The following is a 21300-nucleotide window of genomic DNA, read 5'->3' on the forward strand; positions in this document are numbered from 1 at the left end:
GGGGGATTTCTGAGTGACCCCCCCGGTGGTTTGTGACATATTGGTGGCATAGCGGTGGGATCGAGATAATAGTGTGTGTGAGTGTGAGACCCATACTCCCAGACACTAAAGACTGCCTGCAGCAGCTGTGGCTGCTGGGGTCTTCAGACCAGCTCAACACTAGAGTGTCAGAGTGCAGATACTGTAAGGTGTGTGGAGGCATCAGGTGTCAGTTCTGTGTCAGTGACCAAAAGTCTGCAAGAATGGCTGATGGCACCAGGAGCAGAGCTATGCAACTGGCCAATGCTAAGGCAGGAGCCGAAGAGAGGGAGGACGGTGCTGTGGACAGTAATGAGGAGGTTGTCCACGAGTCCTCCAAGAGCCCGACGCCAGAGAACAGCTCTGCAGAGGACATTGCACAACCTGGCACTGCTGGACAAGATGAGGAGGAGCTCGCCCAAGGGTCCTCAACGAGCCAGATGCCAGCCCTCCGCTCTGCAATGGACAGTGAAGCACCAGGCTCCGCAGCGGGCCGCAGATCACCACGTGCCATTCCACCGAGCCTGGGAGGCTCGGATAGCCTTCTTCAAATGGCTATGGCCCTTCTCCAGGCTGGAGACCAGAAGGGCTACAAGGAACTCCTGGCAGAGCGCAGGGCAGAGCGGCAGGCAGCGCGTGATGCTGAGGCTGCGGAGCGGCAAGCAGCGCGTGAAGAGCGCCAGGCAGAGCGTGAGGCTGCGGAGCGACAGGCAGACCGTGACTACCAGCTGCATCTAGCCAAGCTCCAGCCCTCATCAGCCACACGTGACCTTCAAGACACCAAACTTCCAAAGGTCCGTGTTGAGGACTTCCCAGTGCTGGAGAAGGATGGAGACTTGGACTCTTTCTTGACTGCTTTTGAACGGACTTGCCTGCAGCACCATCTGGACAAGGACCAGTGGGCCAAATACCTGACCCCCCGTTTAAGGGGTAAGGCCCTGGATATCCTTGGGGACTTGCCTGCTGAGGCAGATCAGGGCTACGACACCATCAAGCGGGCCCTGATCCAACAGTACAACCTCACTCCAGAGTCCTACCGCAAGAAGTTCCGGACCCTGCAAAAGGGACCAAAGGACTCCTGGGCTGACCACCGGCGGGCACTTGCCCGAGCTGCCGACCACTGGACCCAAGGCCTGCAGCTTTCCACCGGACCAGAGATCCTGGACTTGGTCATCACGGAGCAACTCTTGTGGAACTGCCCTGAGGATCTCCGCCAGTTCATCCGAGACCAGAAGCCAAAGGGGTCCACGGCTACAGCTGCCCTTGCCGATGACTACACCAACAACCGGGCCCCTGAGGCCAGGAGAGCGGCCACCAGCAGCACCTGGAGAGGGGGTAAGATGAATTCTGCGACTGCCCCACCTGCCCCTAGACTGCAGGGGGTGTCCCCCTCAACTCCCCTCTCCAGGCCCGTGGCGGAACCAAGACGGTGCCACCAGTGCAACCTACCTGGACACTTCAAGGCCATGTGCCCTCAGCGTCCCAAGGCCCCGGCTCCGTCCCCGTCCCAAGGGCCGCCCAAGGTGTATTGTGTGGGTGGGGGTGGTGGTAGGTCCCTGGACAGCTTCCAACCTGTCACCGTCGGCCGGTCTGTGACCATGGGACTGCGAGACAGCGCCTCGGAGGTGACTCTGGTGCGGCCTGAGATGGTGTCCCCCCAAGACTTGATCCCTGGAAAAACCCTCGCTGTCTCCGGGATTGGAGGCATTGACCCGGCGCTGCCTGTTGCTGACATTTATGTGGACTGGGGCGCAGGGCGAGGGGTGAGGGAGGTGGGGGTAACTGATCGGATCCCCGCAAACGTGCTACTTGGGACAGATTTGGGGCAGATAACCTCCCAGTTTGGGCCCCAACCAAGGGCTGAACCTTCAGCCAGTACTGACATGACTCCTGACAATGTTAATGTGTTATCTATGAATGATGTAAGGGAGGAGGGAGTGAACTCTGATATTTCTGCTTGCATAGACACCATAGACACACACACAGCTGCAGCTGTGACAGGGGAGGGGGTCAGAGAAAGGTGTGACAATGCCTCTACAAGTAATCAGCCTGTGAGCTGGGATCTGTTGCCCTCTGCAGGGATAAGCAGAGAGCAGGGTGCTGCAGGGGGAGGACCAGTGTGTGGGGTGGGGGCTACCACAGCAAATGTGGGGTCCCCAGAGATTTCACAGCGGGGTTCTGTGGCTGCAGGAGGGGAACAGGCAGGTGAGATTGGGGCCGGTCCAGGAGCGGAAGTGCTCCCAGGTAAGATCTCGGTGCATGGTTCCCCCACAACCGGGGTGTCAGGAAGCCAGGTAGGTCTGCCTGAACCGGCGACTTGGTCAGGAACGGAGGAGGAGCAGGCACGACCCACGGTCGCAGCGGCTGTGGCCGCTGTCACCCGCAGTGGGAGTGCTGGAAGCCAAGGGGCCTCCCGGAGGTCCGATAGCTCTTCCCCTTCTGACCAAGTGGCAGCCGAGTCAGGTGGAGGCCAGGACACAGGTCCCGGGGTACTGACTGAAGATGTGACAGTCTCGTCGATTCTGGCCACATCTAGTCAGGGGTTTCAGGCAGCGTTAGAAGCTGACGACAGCCTGAAAGCTCTTAAGGAGCAGGCGGCACAGCCTCCCTCGGACTCGGACCCGGAGCGAGTGGTCTGGGACCAAGGACGGCTGTACCGGGCCACGGTCCAGCAGGGTTCACCGGAGGCGTGGCCCAGGGACCGACAGTTGGTGGTACCCTATCCGTTCCGGACGGAGTTGTTGCGGATCGCACATGAGATTCCGATGGCCGGACACCTAGGGATCGCTAAGACCAAGGCCAGGTTAAACCAGCATTTCTACTGGCCAAAAATGGGGGCCGATGTGGCTGCCTACTGCCGTTCGTGTGAAACCTGTCAGAGAGTGGGGAAGGCGGGGCCACGCCCCAAAGCCCCACTAGTATCTCTGCCAATCATCGATGAGCCTTTCAGGAGGGTGGCTGTGGATCTGGTCGGCCCGCTGGCCATCCCCAGCAGCTCCGGGAAACGCTTCATACTGACGGTAGTGGACTATGCCACCCGGTACCCAGAAGCAGTGGCCTTGTCGTCCATTCGGGCTGACAAGGTGGCCACCGCATTGCTGGAGATTTTCTCCCGAGTGGGTTTTCCCCAGGAAATGCTCACTGACCGGGGGACCCAATTCATGTCCCAGCTGATGGAGGCCCTCTGTAAGCAAGTCCAGGTGCGACATCTGGTGGCCAGCCCGTACCATCCACAGACTAATGGCCTGTGCGAGCGGTTCAATGGCACCTTAAAGCAGATGCTTAAGATGTTGGTCGACTCCCATGGGCGTGACTGGGAGCGGTATCTCCCACACCTGTTATTTGCTTACCGGGAGGTTCCACAGGCCTCAACAGGATTCTCACCGTTTGAGCTCCTGTACGGGCGACGTGTGCGGGGCCCCCTGGCTCTGGTGAAAGAGGCTTGGGAAGGGGATTTGGCCACCCCTGGAGTGTCGGTTATCGAGTATGTCATGCGCTTCCGGGACAAAATGCAGGCCTTGACGCAACTGGTACACGACAATATGGCTCAAGCCCAGGCCGATCAGAAGCGTTGGTACGACCAGAACGCTTGTGAGAGGACCTACCAAGTGGGTCAAAAGGTGTGGGTACTGGTCCCCGTACCACAGGACAAGCTTCAGGCAGCCTGGGAAGGCCCATACCTCGTGTACCAGCAGCTCAACCCTGTAACGTACCTGGTCACCCTGGACCCTGCCCGTGGAAGGCGGAAGCCCTTCCATGTGAACATGATGAAGGCACATCATGAGCGGGAGGCATGTGCGCTCCCCGTGTGCAACCTGCCCGAGGAGGGAGAAGCGGAAACCCTCTTGGATATGCTAGCCCAGGTTAGGGCAGGCGGATCCATTGAGGATGTGGAGGTTGGCCACCAGCTCTTGGAAGACCAACGGTCCCAGCTGTGGGCCACCCTCCTCCCCTTCCGGGGGTTTTTTACCAACCAGCCCGGAAGGACTGACTTGGCTGTCCATCACGTGGACACTGGGGATCATCCCCCGATCCGGCGTTCAGCATATCGGGTCTCCCTGGAGGTGCAGCAACACATGCGCCAGGAGATTGACGAGATGCTGAAGCTGGGGGTGATCCAGGCATCCAACAGCGCTTGGGCCTCGCCTGTAGTCCTCGTCCCTAAGAAGGACCGAACCACTCGGTTCTGCGTGGACTACAGGGGGCTCAATGCGGTCACGGTCGCCGATGCGTACCCAATGCCACGCATCGATGACCTGCTCGATCAGTTGGCCGGGGCTCAGTACCTGACCATCATGGATCTGAGCCGGGGATATTGGCAGATCCCCCTGACTCGCAAGGCCAGGGAACGCTCTGCCTTTATTACCCCATTTGGACTGTACGAGTCCACGGTGATGCCATTCGGGATGAGGAATGCCCCTGCCACTTTCCAGCGGATGGTCAACACCCTGCTCAAGGGACTTGAAGGGTACGCGGCCGCGTACCTGGATGACATTGCCGTCTTCAGTCCCACCTGGGAGGACCACCTAGAGCATCTAGCACAGGTGCTCAGGCGGATCCACCGGGCAGGTTTGACCATCAAGCCGGGAAAGTGTCAGCTGGCCATGAGCGAGGTCCAGTACCTCGGTCACCGGGTAGGTGGGAGAACACTGAAGCCCGAGCCTGAGAAAGTGGAAGCCATCGCATCCTGGCCCACCCCCAGGACCAAGAAGCAGGTGATGTCCTTCTTGGGGACCGCTGGGTACTATAGGAGGTTTGTTCCATGCTATAGTAGCCTGGCAAAGCCCTTGACGGACCTCACCAAGAAGAAGCTGCCCTCTGCAGTCGATTGGACAATGGACTGCGAGACAGCCTTCCGGGCCCTAAAGGACGCCCTGTCCAGCCCGCCCGTGCTACAGGCAGCCGACTTCACGCGGCCGTTTGTAGTACAGACCGACGCCAGTGACTTCGGCCTCGGTGCGGTGCTCAGCCAGGTGGACTCTGCGAGCCAAGAGCACCCAGTCTTGTACCTGAGCAGGAAGCTGTTACCAAGGGAAGTTGCCTATTCCACGATGGAGAAGGAGTGCCTGGCCATAGTGTGGGCCCTGCAGCGTCTGCAACCCTATCTATACGGGCGCCACTTCATCGTGGAGACGGACCACAATCCCCTCAGCTGGTTGCACACCGTCTCTGGGACGAATGGGCGACTGTTGCGATGGAGCCTTGCGCTCCAGCAATACAACTTCACCATTCGCCACAAAAGGGGCCGTGACCACGGTAACGCAGACGGGCTGTCCCGACAAGGAGAGGTCGCGGACGGGCGCACGGGGGAACACCGGAGTGTGCTGCCCCCTAGCGCCCTCAAAAGGGGGGAGGTGTGAGGCAAATCCCGGGATATGAAGATGAATTATGACTCCAGTCATAATCCCTCATCACTCCCTGGCAGTGCCCCCTCCCTTCTTGTTCTCAGTGTTCCACTTACACCTCCATGGCCATGTCCTGTGATATGGAAATTAGGTGGCTTGGGGACAATGGACACAGGATGACTCCCTGCCGTGACCCTGTAGTGGGGGCTGCTAGCTAGTTAGCAAGGCTATGGAAATAGCCAGACAGAACGACTCCAGTAAAAAATGGTTCATATCTCGCAAGCCATATTTCCGATAAATATGGCAACCATAAAAATGGTGTCTCCGCATGCGGACGATGCCGGCACACCCTTTTTATGGGAGCAGGACATTGGGAAATGCCCCAGGCGTGATATCAGCCAATGGGGAACTGGCAGACAGGTCATGAGTCCCCTCGTTCTGTAGCTAAATTCATAACTGTCACAATGAGAGCATTGGCGTCCGCCTACGACGCTCCCAGGCAAAGTTATGGCCCATATTCCATGTTGTGGATTGTCCATAACTCAAGCCAGGGGTGGAGCAGTGCTCCCTCTGAGGTCACTAAGGTAGGAGGGGACCTGGATTTGTCCAGGTTGATAACCCTACTTCGGCCATTTTCCAGGGTTCTTTCGCTGGGGGTCACGTGCAGGAAACATCTGTGGGAGTTCCTGGAAACCTGGTCTACAGCGCCCCCCTGTGGCCAGACGCACAAGGTAACTGATTGAATTGCATACCTGTTTGTAAACCATGCTTTATCTGTAACTGTACTCTGACCTATGTATATTCTGTAGATTCCCTATTGTATATATTGTAGTTTCTAGTGTGCTTTAGGCTGATTAAATTATATAATTAATCTTGGGCTGTTCTGTTATCTCGATCTTGAATCCCACGTCTGTGTGTTCGGCTAATAGTTACCGTGAAGCGGTTGGTGGCAGCGAGTTGTGCCAAGGATTATTGTGGGGAGGCCAGTGAGATTCAGGGAGGTTTTATATATTCCGCCCGCGGAGGTCGGGGGAATATATACCCTACTCTCACCGGGGACCCTTCAATAATCGGCATAAGTAGTATAGCGGCCTCCTTGCTTATTGTCGGGCAATTCCATAATTGGCCTGACTATAAGAGGGGCGCTAGAGAGCGCGTCACGTGCTCTGTCTGTCGGTCGGGAGGTATAAAGGAGGGGTGACCCCCACTTGTTACCCCCCGATTGTGACGTACTGGTAGCCAGCGCGGGGGATTTCTGAGTGACCCCCCCGGTGGTTTGTGACAGTCTTCCTTCATACCCTCTAGCAATACGTCTCCAACATCATAGTTCCATACTCCTCCACCCAGCGTGGCATCATGGACTTGCACATTGGAGTCATCCAGTCCCCTATTGCCTCAAGGTTGGCTTCCCACCCACTGGGACCCGCTCTCTAGCGGTACAACTGCTGACCGGTTTCAGCTCGTATTATGTCCCTTACCGTAGCAGCCTGCTCGCCCAGGCCTTTGCTAGGCATCTTTCCTCCTGCTACAAACCGGCTCCAGGTGCCGTCCGTACGTGTGTCTGGCTGCTTCTTTAAGGTTCACGCTGTCTCACTGTCAGGAGACTACTTTTTGGGAATGTTGTATATAAGTTCTCAAGCCAATCTGTATAACATAAAAAAGAGCTTCAATTTATTCTTGCAGAGACGCGAGTGTTTTGAGTGAGAGAACACAGTGAAAATACATTGCTCCCAGAATCCTAATCGTGGTGTCATGATGACTATGGGATAGCGGGGAAATGGGGCTCCTAAGCTGTCCCTCGAGCTCTGGGGCCAAATGCTATCCCTATTCTCAGGGATACTCCTAATGGTGCGGATGCCCGAGTCTCCTTCCTGGCCCTGCTCCTGACCAGTCCTGATCTGATTCCCCCTATACCTCCCCCAGGGAGGGATGGGAGAGGAGTGTCTTGAACCCACAGAAAAAGACAGACAAGCGAAAAACCAAACCTCTGTTATACAACACACACACACACACACACACGACAATATGATTCAGGAGAAAAACAAGAGAAGGAAGGAAGCTACAAAACAAGGGTGAACGCCACAACCGTATCAAGCAAAAAGCACAACTTTCACCAGAGAGAGCCTGGGACACCACACCTCACAGACCAACACCGAATAAACTATAGCTAGCATGGATAGAAGGATTCCACCAGTATATATAGGAGGGGAGTAGATGTGATAGGGCTTCCCACAATAATGTGACTAAAGGAGCAAGCAGACGAGCAGAAATTATCTTCTACTAGCCTGCCTATGAATCAGCACACAGCAGGTCAATGCCTGAGTCTGCCTATGTTGATCCCAGAAACCAGAGAAACCATCAGGTGGCGTGTCAGAATCTGCAATCTGAACAATCTGAGTCCAATGGCGGCCGTGACAGTTGGCAAACTTTGAGCAAAATTCCATGTGACACGTGGGCACAAATGATGCATTCTCCTGCACAGAACACTAGGGTCTCCGCAGGAGGGATTATGCAGCATCCAGAATGCCAAGAAGCCGGATTGTGGGCATGTTCCCTTATAGATTATGTTGTGCCCTAAATATACAAATGTTTTATGTGTACACCACATTACACTATTACATACATGCATCTTACAAACATATATAGAGCTCCAGAAACATGGGCATGTAAACATACAGTATAGAGACATGTGCACATGCAGTATACAGACGTGTACGCATACAGTATACAGACATGCACTCGCACAGCATACAGATGCGTAAGCATACGGTACAGATATAAACGCATGCAGTCTCGTACAGATGTGTATGCTACAGTATACAGACTGCAATGTGCACTGTGACACATTTACAGGCCCAGCTGCGGTCCAGCCACATCACAGTACAGCAGACACAGCCGCAAGTAGTACAGCTGCTGGGAGAGCGGCCCAGGGGGCATTTACTCTCCTGCCCCCCAGCCCAGTCTGCACCTGATAGTATAGGAGGAACCTGGGAAACCTGAAGGAAACCCACACAAACATGAGAGAAACAGATAAACTAGATAAAATAAACCCCACAAAACCCAAACATCAATCAAAACACTGTAAACATAAAAAAACTAGAGAAAAAATATAAAACTTTTAAAAAGTGCAAACTTAAAATAAAATATAAATAATTAAAAATAGAAAACAGGTGAAAAACAATAAAACGTAGCCAAAAGGAAGCACAAATACAATAATGATTTGTGCCCATAATCTTCAGTGTGCAGACAGCAGAATACATACAAAGTGCAAACAGGTCCTGAGAGAGGTTCTGCAGCAGCTGTAGACCTGTACAGAACATATACCAGCTGCTGCAGAACATCTTTGAAGAACTTAAAGGCCTCTGCTGTTGCTGTAGCTCCCATAGACTTTAATAGTGAAGAACCAACGTGATCTTGAAACTGGAGTCTCAGGCAGCTTTACTTCTGACAGGTAATTTTCTCAGAAATAGTAAGTACCGTACACTGATCCTGTGGATATACTATCATTTGAATGCTTAAAATAAAAAATGAGGTTCTGCAGCAGCTGAGTTGTGTATAACAAATAATGTATTATCTCCTGTAAATTGCCGAGCATAATATTATCTATATCTATATCTATAATATTATAATGTGCAGAGAGGAGCGTACATTACACCCCGTACAGAGAGGAGCGTACATTACACCCCGTACAGAGAGGAGCGTACATTACACCCCATACAGAGAGGAGCGTACATTACACCCTGTACAGAGAGGAGCGTACATTACACCCTGTACAGAGAGGAGTGTACATTACACCCCGTACAGAGAGGAGCGTACATTACACCCCGTACAGAGAGGAGCGTACATTACACCCTGTACAGAGAGGAGTGTACATTACACCCTGTACAGAGAGGAGTGTACATTACACCCTGTACAGAGAGGAGCGTACATTACACCCTGTACAGAGAGGAGCGTACATTACACCCTGTACAGAGAGGAGTGTACATTACACCCTGTACAGAGAGGAGTGTACATTACACCCTGTACAGAGAGGAGCGTACATTACACCCTGTACAGAGAGGAGCGTACATTACACCCTGTACAGAGAGGAGTGTACATTACACCCCGTACAGAGAGGAGCGTACATTACACCCCGTACAGAGAGGAGTGTACATTACACCCCGTACAGAGAGGAGCGTACATTACACCCCGTATAGAGAGGAGTGTACATTACACCCCGTACAGAGAGGAGTGTACATTACACCCCGTACAGAGAGGAGCGTACATTACACCCCGTACAGAGAGGAGCGTACATTACACCCCGTACAGAGAGGTGCGTACATTACACCCCGTACAGAGAGTTGTGTACATTACACCCCGTACAGAGAGGAGTGTACATTACACCCCGTACAGAGAGGAGCGTACATTACACCCCGTACAGAGAGGAGTGTACATTACACCCCGTACAGAGAGGAGCGTACATTACACCCCGTACAGAGAGGAGCGTACATTACACCCCGTACAGAGAGGAGTGTACATTACACCCTGTACAGAGAGGAGTGTACATTACACCCTGTACAGAGAGGAGTGTACATTACACCCTGTACAGAGAGGAGCGTACATTACACCCCGTACAGAGAGGAGTGTACATTACACCCTGTACAGAGAGGAGCGTACATTACACCCTGTACAGAGAGGAGCGTACATTACACCCCGTACAGAGAGGAGTGTACATTACACCCTGTACAGAGAGGAGCGTACATTACACCCTGTACAGAGAGGAGTGTACATTACACCCCGTACAGAGAGGAGCGTACATTACACCCTGTACAGAGAGGAGTGTACATTACACCCTGTACAGAGAGGAGCGTACATTACACCCTGTACAGAGAGGAGTGTACATTACACCCCGTACAGAGAGGAGCGTACATTACACCCTGTACAGAGAGGAGTGTACATTACACCCCGTACAGAGAGGAGCGTACATTACACCCTGTACAGAGAGGAGCGTACATTACACCCTGTACAGAGAGGAGTGTACATTACACCCCGTACAGAGAGGAGCGTACATTACACCCTGTACAGAGAGGAGCGTACATTACACCCTGTACAGAGAGGAGCGTACATTACACCCTGTACAGAGAGGAGCGTACATTACACCCTGTACAGAGAGGAGTGTACATTACACCCTGTACAGAGAGGAGTGTACATTACACCCCGTACAGAGAGGAGTGTACATTACACCCTGTACAGAGAGGAGCGTACATTACACCCTGTACAGAGAGGAGCGTACATTACACCCTGTACAGAGAGGAGCGTACATTACACCCTGTACAGAGAGGAGCGTACATTACACCCTGTACAGAGAGGAGCGTACATTACACCCTGTACAGAGAGGAGCGTACATTACACCCTGTACAGAGAGGAGTGTACATTACACCCTGTACAGAGAGGAGCGTACATTACACCCCGTACAGAGAGGAGTGTACATTACACCCTGTACAGAGAGGAGTGTACATTACACCCTGTACAGAGAGGAGCGTACATTACACCCTGTACAGAGAGGAGTGTACATTACACCCTGTACAGAGAGGAGCGTACATTACACCCTGTACAGAGAGGAGCGTACATTGCACCCTGTACAGAGAGGAGCGTACATTGCACCCCGTACAGAGAGGAGCGTATATTACACCCCGTACAGAGAGGAGCGTACATTACACCCTGTACAGAGAGGAGAGTACATTACACCCTGTACAGAGAGGAGCGTACATTACACCCTGTACAGAGAGGAGAGTACATTACACCCTGTACAGAGAGGAGAGTACATTACACCCTGTACAGAGAGGAGTGTACATTACACCCTGTACAGAGAGGAGAGTACATTACACCCTGTACAGAGAGGAGAGTACATTACACCCCGTACAGAGAGGAGTGTACATTACACCCCATACAGAGAGGAGAGTACATTACACCCCGTACAGAGAGGAGAGTACATTACACCCCGTACAGAGAGGAGCGTACATTACACCCCGTAAAGAGAGGAGAGTACATTACACCCCGTACAGAGAGGAGCGTACATTACACCCCGTACAGAGAGGAGTGTACATTACACCCCGTACAGAGAGGAGTGTACATTACACCCCGTACAGAGAGGAGTGTACATTACACCCCGTACAGAGAGGAGTGTACATTACACCCCGTACAGAGAGGAGAGTACATTACACCCCGTACAGAGAGGAGCGTACATTACACCCCGTACAGAGAGGAGCGTACATTACACCCCGTATAGAGAGGAGAGTACATTACACCCCGTACAGAGAGGAGTGTACATTACACCCCGTACAGAGAGGAGTGTACATTACACCCCGTACAGAGAGGAGAGTACATTACACCCCGTACATCCATAAATAAAAATGTAAATAAATGACAAAAATAAAAAAATAAAAAAAAATAAAACTCAAAGTCCAAGTGCACATTGCACAGTGTTATCTCTGGACACTTCTCCAGATGAATACTGCAGTTTTGACATCTGTGTTCATTCACCAGATAGAGGTGGACAGTGCGCTTTTTCGACCTTCTATCCGGCAGGTGTATAATTGCACACCGGTCGTATACCGTATAGGAGAGAGCAGCAGACTGTTATTTTGTATACAGAGGGGCTGTACAGACCCGTATATTATGGGGTACATGTAACAGGGGGTCCGGTGGTCAGATCCATCCTGACTCCTCACTGATGGGCACAGTCTTCCAGAGCGCATGCGCCTGACAATGTCGACAAATGTAGTGTAGATTCAGCCATAAAAAAAATTAAAAAATCGGAAAATACCTTGAGTCTACAATTAGTGATTCTTTCAATACAAAAAAGTTATTTAATGAATTAAAAATCTGTATTTTCTAAAACAATTTAGGTCGTTCTCTATATTTGATCCTTCAGGTGTCAGATTATTTGTTTTGCTAATAATTTCTTTCTTTTTTTGTGGCGGCTTTTATTATATCCGTCTTCTCCAATCTCCATCTATACAACAAATAATCATTGCTGAAACGTCCTCTGGATCACAAGAATATGTGCCCATTGCTGCTGCACATACAGAGGGTACGGAAAGTATTCAGACTTCTTTACATTTTTCACTCTGTTTCACTGTAGTGTTTCTTGCTTCATTAATTTGTAAAAATTTCTACATTTCTGTTTTTTTCTGACAAGATGGGGGATGGGGCAGAGTGCACATTAATGAGGAAAAAAATATACTCTTTTGAATTTACCAAATGACTGCAATGAAACAGTGAAAAATGTAAATAGGTCTGAATACTTTCCGTACCCACTGTATCCTGTACACACATCCAGGTGTATCCTTTATGTACCTGTCCTTCTCCTGTGTCCTGTGTATGTGACATGTAACGCTCTGTATCTCCCTCAGACAGTCACACTCTGCGATATTATATGACGGTGGTCTCTGCTCCGGGGTCCGGGCTGCCTGAATACTCTGTAGTTGGATATGTGGATGATCGGGAGATTGTGAATTATAACTCAGACAGCCGCAGACTCCAACCCAAGGTCCAGTGGATGGAGAAACTGGAGGATGAATACTGGGAGAGAGAGACACAGAGAGAGAAAGGGAATGAGGCGGCATTCAGACATAATGTGAAGACAGCGATGCAGCGATTCAACCAGAGCGGAGGTAAGAGACATATATACTGTATACACTATATACACACTGCACTGTATACACTATATACACACACTACACTGTATACACTATATACACACACTACACTGTATACACTATATACACACTGCACTGTATACACTATATACACACTACACTGTATACACTATATACACACTGCACTGTATACACTATATACTCACTGCACTGTACACACAATATACACACTACACTGTATACACTATATACTCACTGCACTGTACACACAATATACACACTACACTGTACACACAATATACACACTGCACTGTACACACTATATACACACTGCACTGTACACACTATATACACACTGCACTGTATACACTATATACTCACTGCACTGTACACACAATATACACACTACACTGTACACACTATATACACACTGCACTGTATACACTATATACTCACTGCACTGTATACACTATATACACACTACACTGTACACACAATATACACACTGCACTGTACACACTATATACACACTGCACTGTATACACTATATACTCACTGCACTGTACACACAATATACACACTACACTGTACACACAATATACACACTGCACTGTATACACTATATACACACTGCACTGTATACACAATATACACACTGCACTGTATACACAATATACACACTGCACTGTATACACAATATACACACTGCACTGTACACACAATATACACACTGCACTGTACACACAATATACACACTGCACTGTACACACAATATACACACTGCACTGTATACACTATATACACACTGCACTGTACACACTATATACACGCTGCACTGTACACACTATGTACACACTGCACTGTACACACTATATACACACTGCACTGTACACACTATGTACACACTGCACTGTACACACAATATACACACTGTACACACAATATACACACTGCACTGTATACACTATATACACACTGCACTGTATACACTATATACACACTGCACTGTATACACTATATACACACTGCACTGTATACACAATATACACACTGCACTGTATACACAATATACACACTGCACTGTATACACAATATACACACTGCACTGTACACACAATATACACAATGCACTGTACACACAATATACACACTGCACTGTATACACAATATACACACTGCACTGTATACACTATATACACACTGCACTGTACACACAATATACACACTGCACTGCATACACTATATACACACTGCACTGTACACACAATATACACACTGCACTGCATACACTATATACACACTGCACTGTATACACTATATACACACTGCACTGTATACACTATATACACACTGCACTGTATACACTCTATACACACTGCACTGTACACACAATATACACACTGCACTGTACACACTATATACACACTGCACTGCATACACTATATACACACTGCACTGTATACACTATATACACACTGCACTGTATACACTATATACACACTGCACTGTATACACTATATACACACTGCACTGTACACACAATATACACTGCACTGTACACACAATATACACACTGCACTGTACACACTGCACTGCATACACTATATACACACTACACTGTACACACAATATACACACTGCATTGTATACACTATATACACACTGCACTGTATACACTATATACACACTGCACTGTACACACAATATACACACTGCACTGTACACACAGTATACACACTGCACTGTATACACTATATACACACTGCACTGTACACACAATATACACACACTGCACTGTATACACACACTACACTGTATACAATATATACACACTGCACTGTATACACAATATACACACTGCACTGTATACACTATATACACACTGCACTGTATACACTATATACACACTGCACTGTATACACAATATACACACTACACTGTATACACAATGTACACACTGCACTGTATACACACACACTACACTGTATACACTATATACACACTGCACTGTATATGTGCCGCCCCCGTGTCAGCAGGCGGGTTGCTTGGATCCGGATCCGCGGTGGCTCGAGGGGTGTCCGGACCCGGGGGTCGTGCGGCTACTGAAATTAAGGGGGTATTTACAGGGGATGGTGTATCTAAAGTTCGTGACGCCACCCGTGGTGTGTGGTAAGGTGGAGTACCCGGTGGCGATGGAGTGGGCAGCCAGGTGTTTAACCCCTCCACGGGTAGGGGGGATGCCCCGGGACTCAGTGATGGGGACAGGGATGTGCCGTTGGGGAGGTAAGAGTTACTTGCGTACTCACTCAGTCCATAAAGCTGACACTGCAAACTGTAGTAAACCAAAGTTCTCGACACCACTGCCGCTGAGGGGGAGCACGTTTGGGTCCCGTTTCTGCTGGTGTTGCCTGGTGATCTGTGACCTTTCCCTTGGCACCTTGTTTTCTTCTAGTTGGCCCCTATAGCTTGAAACTAGTTGGGTCCCGCTCCCCAGTGCGGCTAACTGAGGGAGCTTGCTCTCAGGGTTCACGCTTGGGATTTCCTGGACCGTTTTAGTGGAAAGTCCTATCCCCCTCGTTGCGCTAGTACTCCGATTTTGGAGCGAGCGGAGAGCGGATCTTGAAGGCTCCGTTCTCGTCGGGTAAATTGTCAGGTTGCCTGGAGCTACTCCCTGACATAGGGTCCACGTACCCCGTCGTGCCCAGGTCCCAGCCCGGTGATGGTACAAGGCCGCCGGCTAACCTCCACGTCAATACCGTGCCCCTTGTCAAGATCCCCTGCGACCGGGGGTTCAGCTCCTACTCGGCCCAGACCACCATCTGCTACCTAGTACCTCCAAGGAGCCCAGCTCTTGACCTCCTCTCTCCTTCACTTCCAACATTACACTGGCCCACTCCTGACCTCCCCTTACCAACCCCCCAAGTGGACGACCCTATTCCACTCAGGCCGTCCACTGGTGTGTCTGGTGGGTGTGGTGCAGAGTGTTCCTAGGGTTTTGATTAGCTGGTTTTGGCAACACCATTGGTTAGGGACCCGTAACCAAGGAGGAGATGGATATTGCACAGAAGGGCAGATTGTGCAATACCCTGTGACGACCTGATAGGCCAGGGTGTCACATATACACAATGCACTGTATATACACACTGCACTGTATACACAATATACACACACTGCACTGTATACACAATATACACACACTGCACTGTATACACACACTACACTTTATACACTATATACACACTGCACTGTATACACAATATACACACACTGCACTGTATACACACACTGCACTGTATACACTATATACACACTGCACTGTATACACTATATACACACTGCACTGTATACACACTATACACACACTGCACTGTATACACAATATGCACACACTGCACTGTATACACTATATACACACTGCACTGTATACACAATATACACACACTGCACTGTATACACACACTGCACTGTATACACTATATACACACTGCACTGTATACACTATACACACACTGCACTGTATACACAATATGCACACACTGCACTGTATACATACACTACACTCTATACACTATATACACACACTGAACGGTATACACTAATCCACACAATACAGTAATATAGACTATTGGTTTATACCTGTTCTGATCAGTAATATTCATTTCTCAGTAATAAAATTACAACTCCCAGCAGGGAAGTTGTGGAATAATGAATACATATACTGGTTTGCTAATAATAGAAAAATGGAAACATGATTTTCAAAACATCTCATTAAAGCCACGTTTATGCCACACACACGCTCACAGTACCACCAGCAACATGCGCATGGTGTTATTGTGGTGAAAGACGGCTCCTGGGACAGTTTGGGGAAATGGCCACCTCTGGATCCACTATGAAATCAGTGTAACCCCGAGCTGTTACTGCACCTGGAATTAAGACCAGAGGGATCTGACTACTGTATATTATGTCACCCGACACCACCAGAATGTGTCCGCACAACACTGGGCTATGACCCAGACGTCCAGCTATAGATTTCCATTGATCTCACTCCGGTGCTTTCACAGGCGGTGACTGTGCAGAGAAAGAGGAAAGGAGGCCTGAATGGAGTCTGTCGTACTTTACTCTTAGACATGAAGCTGGAGAACGGTCGACAAACTACATGGGTAATATCATAAAGAGGCATTCCTGAGATGACGTCACACCGGGCCTACTCCCGGGATTTTGTGTGATATGGTATAATGTACAGTAGAGGGACCCCTCCAGTCTTCATTCCACGTGCACTTAATGCTCAGCATTACATTGATTTGGTCATGGAGGCAGTGTTGCGGCCATTTCTCCAAAGTGTCCCAGGAGCCATTTTTCAACCCGACAACTCCAGGCCACATGCAGTTTGTGCTTCTGTAAGTGCCTGTGTGGCCTAAATGTCCACCCATAGCTGCAGCGTCTCCAGACTTGTCTCCAATCAGGCACATTTGGGACATCATTGGCCGGTGATTACACAGGAGCTGCCAACAGCAGATGTTGATGATTTGCTCAACTGCATTCAGGGCGGTTGAGGCTGTAAATGCCGGGATTTCTGCTCGTGGCTCATACTCCAGACTAAATAAATCAAGAGGTTTTAAAAATGTTCTTTAGATTTTTTTCATAGTTTGCAGATCAGTAAAACGTCTCCATCCTGTGATATCAGGACGTTCCTGAGATACAAGAAAAATGTCCGGCATCAAACTGAGAATCCTTCAGTGAGCTCAGTGGACATCTTACAGGACAGTTTGTAACTCCTTTATCGGTCTTTTTTTCTGAGCTCCTCTCAGCTGATTTATGACCACAGACCACATCAAAGATAAATATACAGGAAACAAAGAGCTTGTGAAAGCAAACAGTGCAAAATTTGTAAGGAAACTATATTGCCAAAATAATTTTAACCCCTTCCCGATCTTGGACGTACTTATACATCCTAAGGCCTCCGACACACATTCATGCTGCCGGTACGTGTTTGGTACGTTTCTGTACGTACCGGCGGCACGGAGACACGTAGACCAATGCTAACCTATGGTAGCAGGCACACACGTAAAACCACATGGAACGTGTGTCCGTGTCGTTTGTACGTGTGTGCGTTTTCCCACACGGCCGACATGTCCATTTTTCTTCGGGATCACGCAGGCACGGACCCACTAAAGTCAATGGGTCCGTGCCTGCACAGACGGCACATGTAGCATGTCCGTGTGCTACACGTACTGTCCGTGTGCATTTTTAAATGAGCGATGTCGGGCAATCTTTGGGTTGTTTTGGAAGTCAGTCAACTTACCTTTTTTTCTGTTGCTGTCAGTCATTATCCCTTTGTCTGTCGGTCTGTATCTTCCGCTGTCTCATACATACCGATCCCCGATCATCAGCGCGGCGATGAACAGCTGTGCAAAAGATACGACGGCTTTAATTAATTTGAAAAAGCCGGCCGCTCATTATTCAATCTACTATTCCCTGCTTTCCCCGCCCACAGGTGCCTATGATTGGTTGCATTTAGACACGCCCCCACGCTGAGTGACAGCTGTCTCACTGCAACCAATCACAGCATCCGGTGGGCGTGTCTATACTGTGCAGTAAAATAAATAAATAATTAAAAAAACGGCGTGCGTCCCCCCAATTTAGATACCAGCCATGGCAAAGTCACACGGCTGAAGGCTGGTATTCTCAGGATGGGGAGCCCCACGTTATGGGGAGCTCACCACCGTAACAATATCAGCCAGCAGCCGCCCGGAAAAACCACATCCATTAGATGCGACAGTTCTGGAACTCCACCCGACTCTTCCCGAATTGCCCTGGTGCGGTGGCAATTGGGGTAATAAGCAGTTAATGGCAGCAGCCTATAGCTGCCACTAAGTCCTAGGTTAATCATTGCAGCTGTCTCCCAAAGATAACTTCCATGATTAACCTGTTATTAAAAGTAAATAAAAACACACATTCAAAAAATCCTTTATTTTAAAAAATTAAACCAAACAAACACCCTCGTTCATCAATTTAAAAAAAACAAAAAACCCATCCAGGTCTGCCGTAATCCATGGATGTCCCACGACGCTCTCAGCTCTGCTACATGTAGGAGACAGGAGCAGTCACACACAATGACCGCTCTCTATCACCTCCAAGCAGCAACTGAGGGGAGCCGCGCGAGCAGCGATGACGTCAGTCAGGTTACTCGCGGCCACCGCTGGATCCTCCAACTGTGACAGCGAGTCGCCCGAGTGACTGAAGTGAAATGCGCGATCTGCAATGAAGTCACAGGTGAGTTGCGGTCTCAGGTGGATGACTCCAGCTAGCCGCGGGTAACCTGAGTGACGGCAGCGCTAATGTCGCCTCTAACTTCAGTCACACAGGGGATTAGCGATCACCGGTGAGCCCTTCACAGGTGACCGCTAATCAGGTCGCGACACGGACAGAGCTGCGGTATGACAATGAAGTCGGGTGAAGTTCACCCGAGTTCATTCTCATCGCGCGACTCTGTCTTCTGTCTGCGGGCATGTATCAAACGACATTTTACCACACAAACGGATCATTTCACACGGACACCACACGGACATGTAACGTAAGTATTTGACACATACACAGACATTCCACACGCACACACGACGAGCATATGCCATCACACGGGTGTCACACGTACCGGAGAAACGCCCATATAAAAATGAAACACGGACATGAAAAACAGAACGTGAGACACGTCCGTTTTTTATGTGGAAGTGTGTTTAAGGCCTGAAAGGGAGCAGTTCCCGACTTAGGATGTACCATATTTTTCCCTTTATAAGACGCACCTGATTATAAGACGCTTCTAGGTTTTAGAGAAGGAAAATTCAAAAATATATATTTTGAGCCAAATAATGCACTAAAACATTTTAATAAAATTCTATAAAAACATTATTTTACCAATATAGACTCAACAGCAGCATTGTAAGCAACATGATCCAGGTTTGTGAATAACAGGAGGGGAAGCTTTTGGGATGATGGAGGACCTGTGGATGACGCACTATTATGGGGGATTTGTGGATGACGCACTGTTATGGGGGATCTGTGGATAACGCACTATTATAGGGGACCTGTGGATGACACACTATTATGGGGGATCTGTGGATGACGCACTATTATGGGGGACCTGTGGATGACGCTCTGTTATGGGAGATCTGTGGATGACGCTCTGTTATGTGGGGCCTGTGGATGATGCACTATTATGGGGAATCTGTGGATGACGCACTGTTATGGGGGCTCTGCGGATAACAGTTATGGGGGACCTATGGATGACGCACTGTAATGGGGATCCGTGGATGACACAATATTATGGGGATCTGTGGATGATGCACTGTTATGGGGGATCTGTTGATGACGCACTGTTATGGGGATCTGTGGATGACGCACTGTTATGGGGATCTGTGGATGACGCACTGTTATGGGGATCTGTGGATGACGCACTGTTATGGGGATCTGAGGATGACGCACTGTTATGGGGATCTGGGACTACCAGCCCCCTCATCCTTAGAAATAAACCCGTGTACTGTATACTTTACATGGGTATATTCTGAAAGATGAGGGGGTTGGTAGCCACAACATGTCAATTATGCTTGCGGAGATACGAGTGTTGTCCACGAGACCAAAGCGAAAGTCTGCGGCAGCCCAAACCCTGAACTTGGGCACAGGCAGCTGCGGTCTCCTGTGTTTAAGGCTATGTGCGCACAGTGCGTTTTTCGCTGCGTTTTTGCGCGTTTTTCGGGTGCGTTTTTGGCCTCAAAACTGCATGACTTTGCTTCCCCAGCAAAGTCTATGAGTTTTCATTTTTGCTGTCCGCACACAACCGTTTTTTTTAAGCTGCGTTTTTGAGCTTGAAAAAAAAAATGGACATGTCAATTCTTTCCTGCGTTTTTCTGCGTTTTCCGCCCATGCAATGTATTGGAAAAATGCAGCAAAACGCAGAGATCAAAAACGCAGCAAAACGCAGCCAAAAACGCACCAAATCGTGACAAAAATGCATGCGTTTTTTGATGCGTTTTTTCGATGCAGGTGCGTTTTTGTGCGTTTTTAGCGGCCAAAAACGCAGCGTCAAAAAAACGCAGCGTGCGCACATAGCCTAACACTCACATCTCTGCAGAAGACACGTTGTATGTAGATTGTGGGCCCATTTTCTAAATTTCGGAAAAACGTGATTTAGACAAAATTGCCAACTGAAAATTCACTGTAATGAGGCAGAGGGAGACACTTTGCTCTCCTGTAAGGTCTGTGATCCGGCAGTGTCCATCTTTTTACGTGTCTCTTTGGGCGTG

General features: G+C 49.4%; 1 protein-coding gene across 2 annotated transcripts in view; it reads left to right on the forward strand.

Moving 5' to 3' along the window:
* Positions 1-21300, forward strand: part of LOC142256551 (class I histocompatibility antigen, F10 alpha chain-like) — a 154532-nt gene that overhangs the window by 22162 nt on the left and 111070 nt on the right. The window contains exon 2 of one of the 2 annotated variants that reach the window (XM_075328311.1): positions 12758-13018. In XM_075328311.1, coding sequence (XP_075184426.1) covers positions 12758-13018 — 261 coding nt within the window. The remainder of the gene's footprint in view (positions 1-12757; positions 13019-21300) is intronic. The other variant, XM_075328319.1, reaches the window with a different exon arrangement.

The sequence above is a fragment of the Anomaloglossus baeobatrachus genome, chromosome 1 (assembly GCF_048569485.1).
Source record: "Anomaloglossus baeobatrachus isolate aAnoBae1 chromosome 1, aAnoBae1.hap1, whole genome shotgun sequence".
In the NCBI taxonomy this organism is placed as follows: Eukaryota; Metazoa; Chordata; class Amphibia; order Anura; family Aromobatidae; genus Anomaloglossus; species Anomaloglossus baeobatrachus.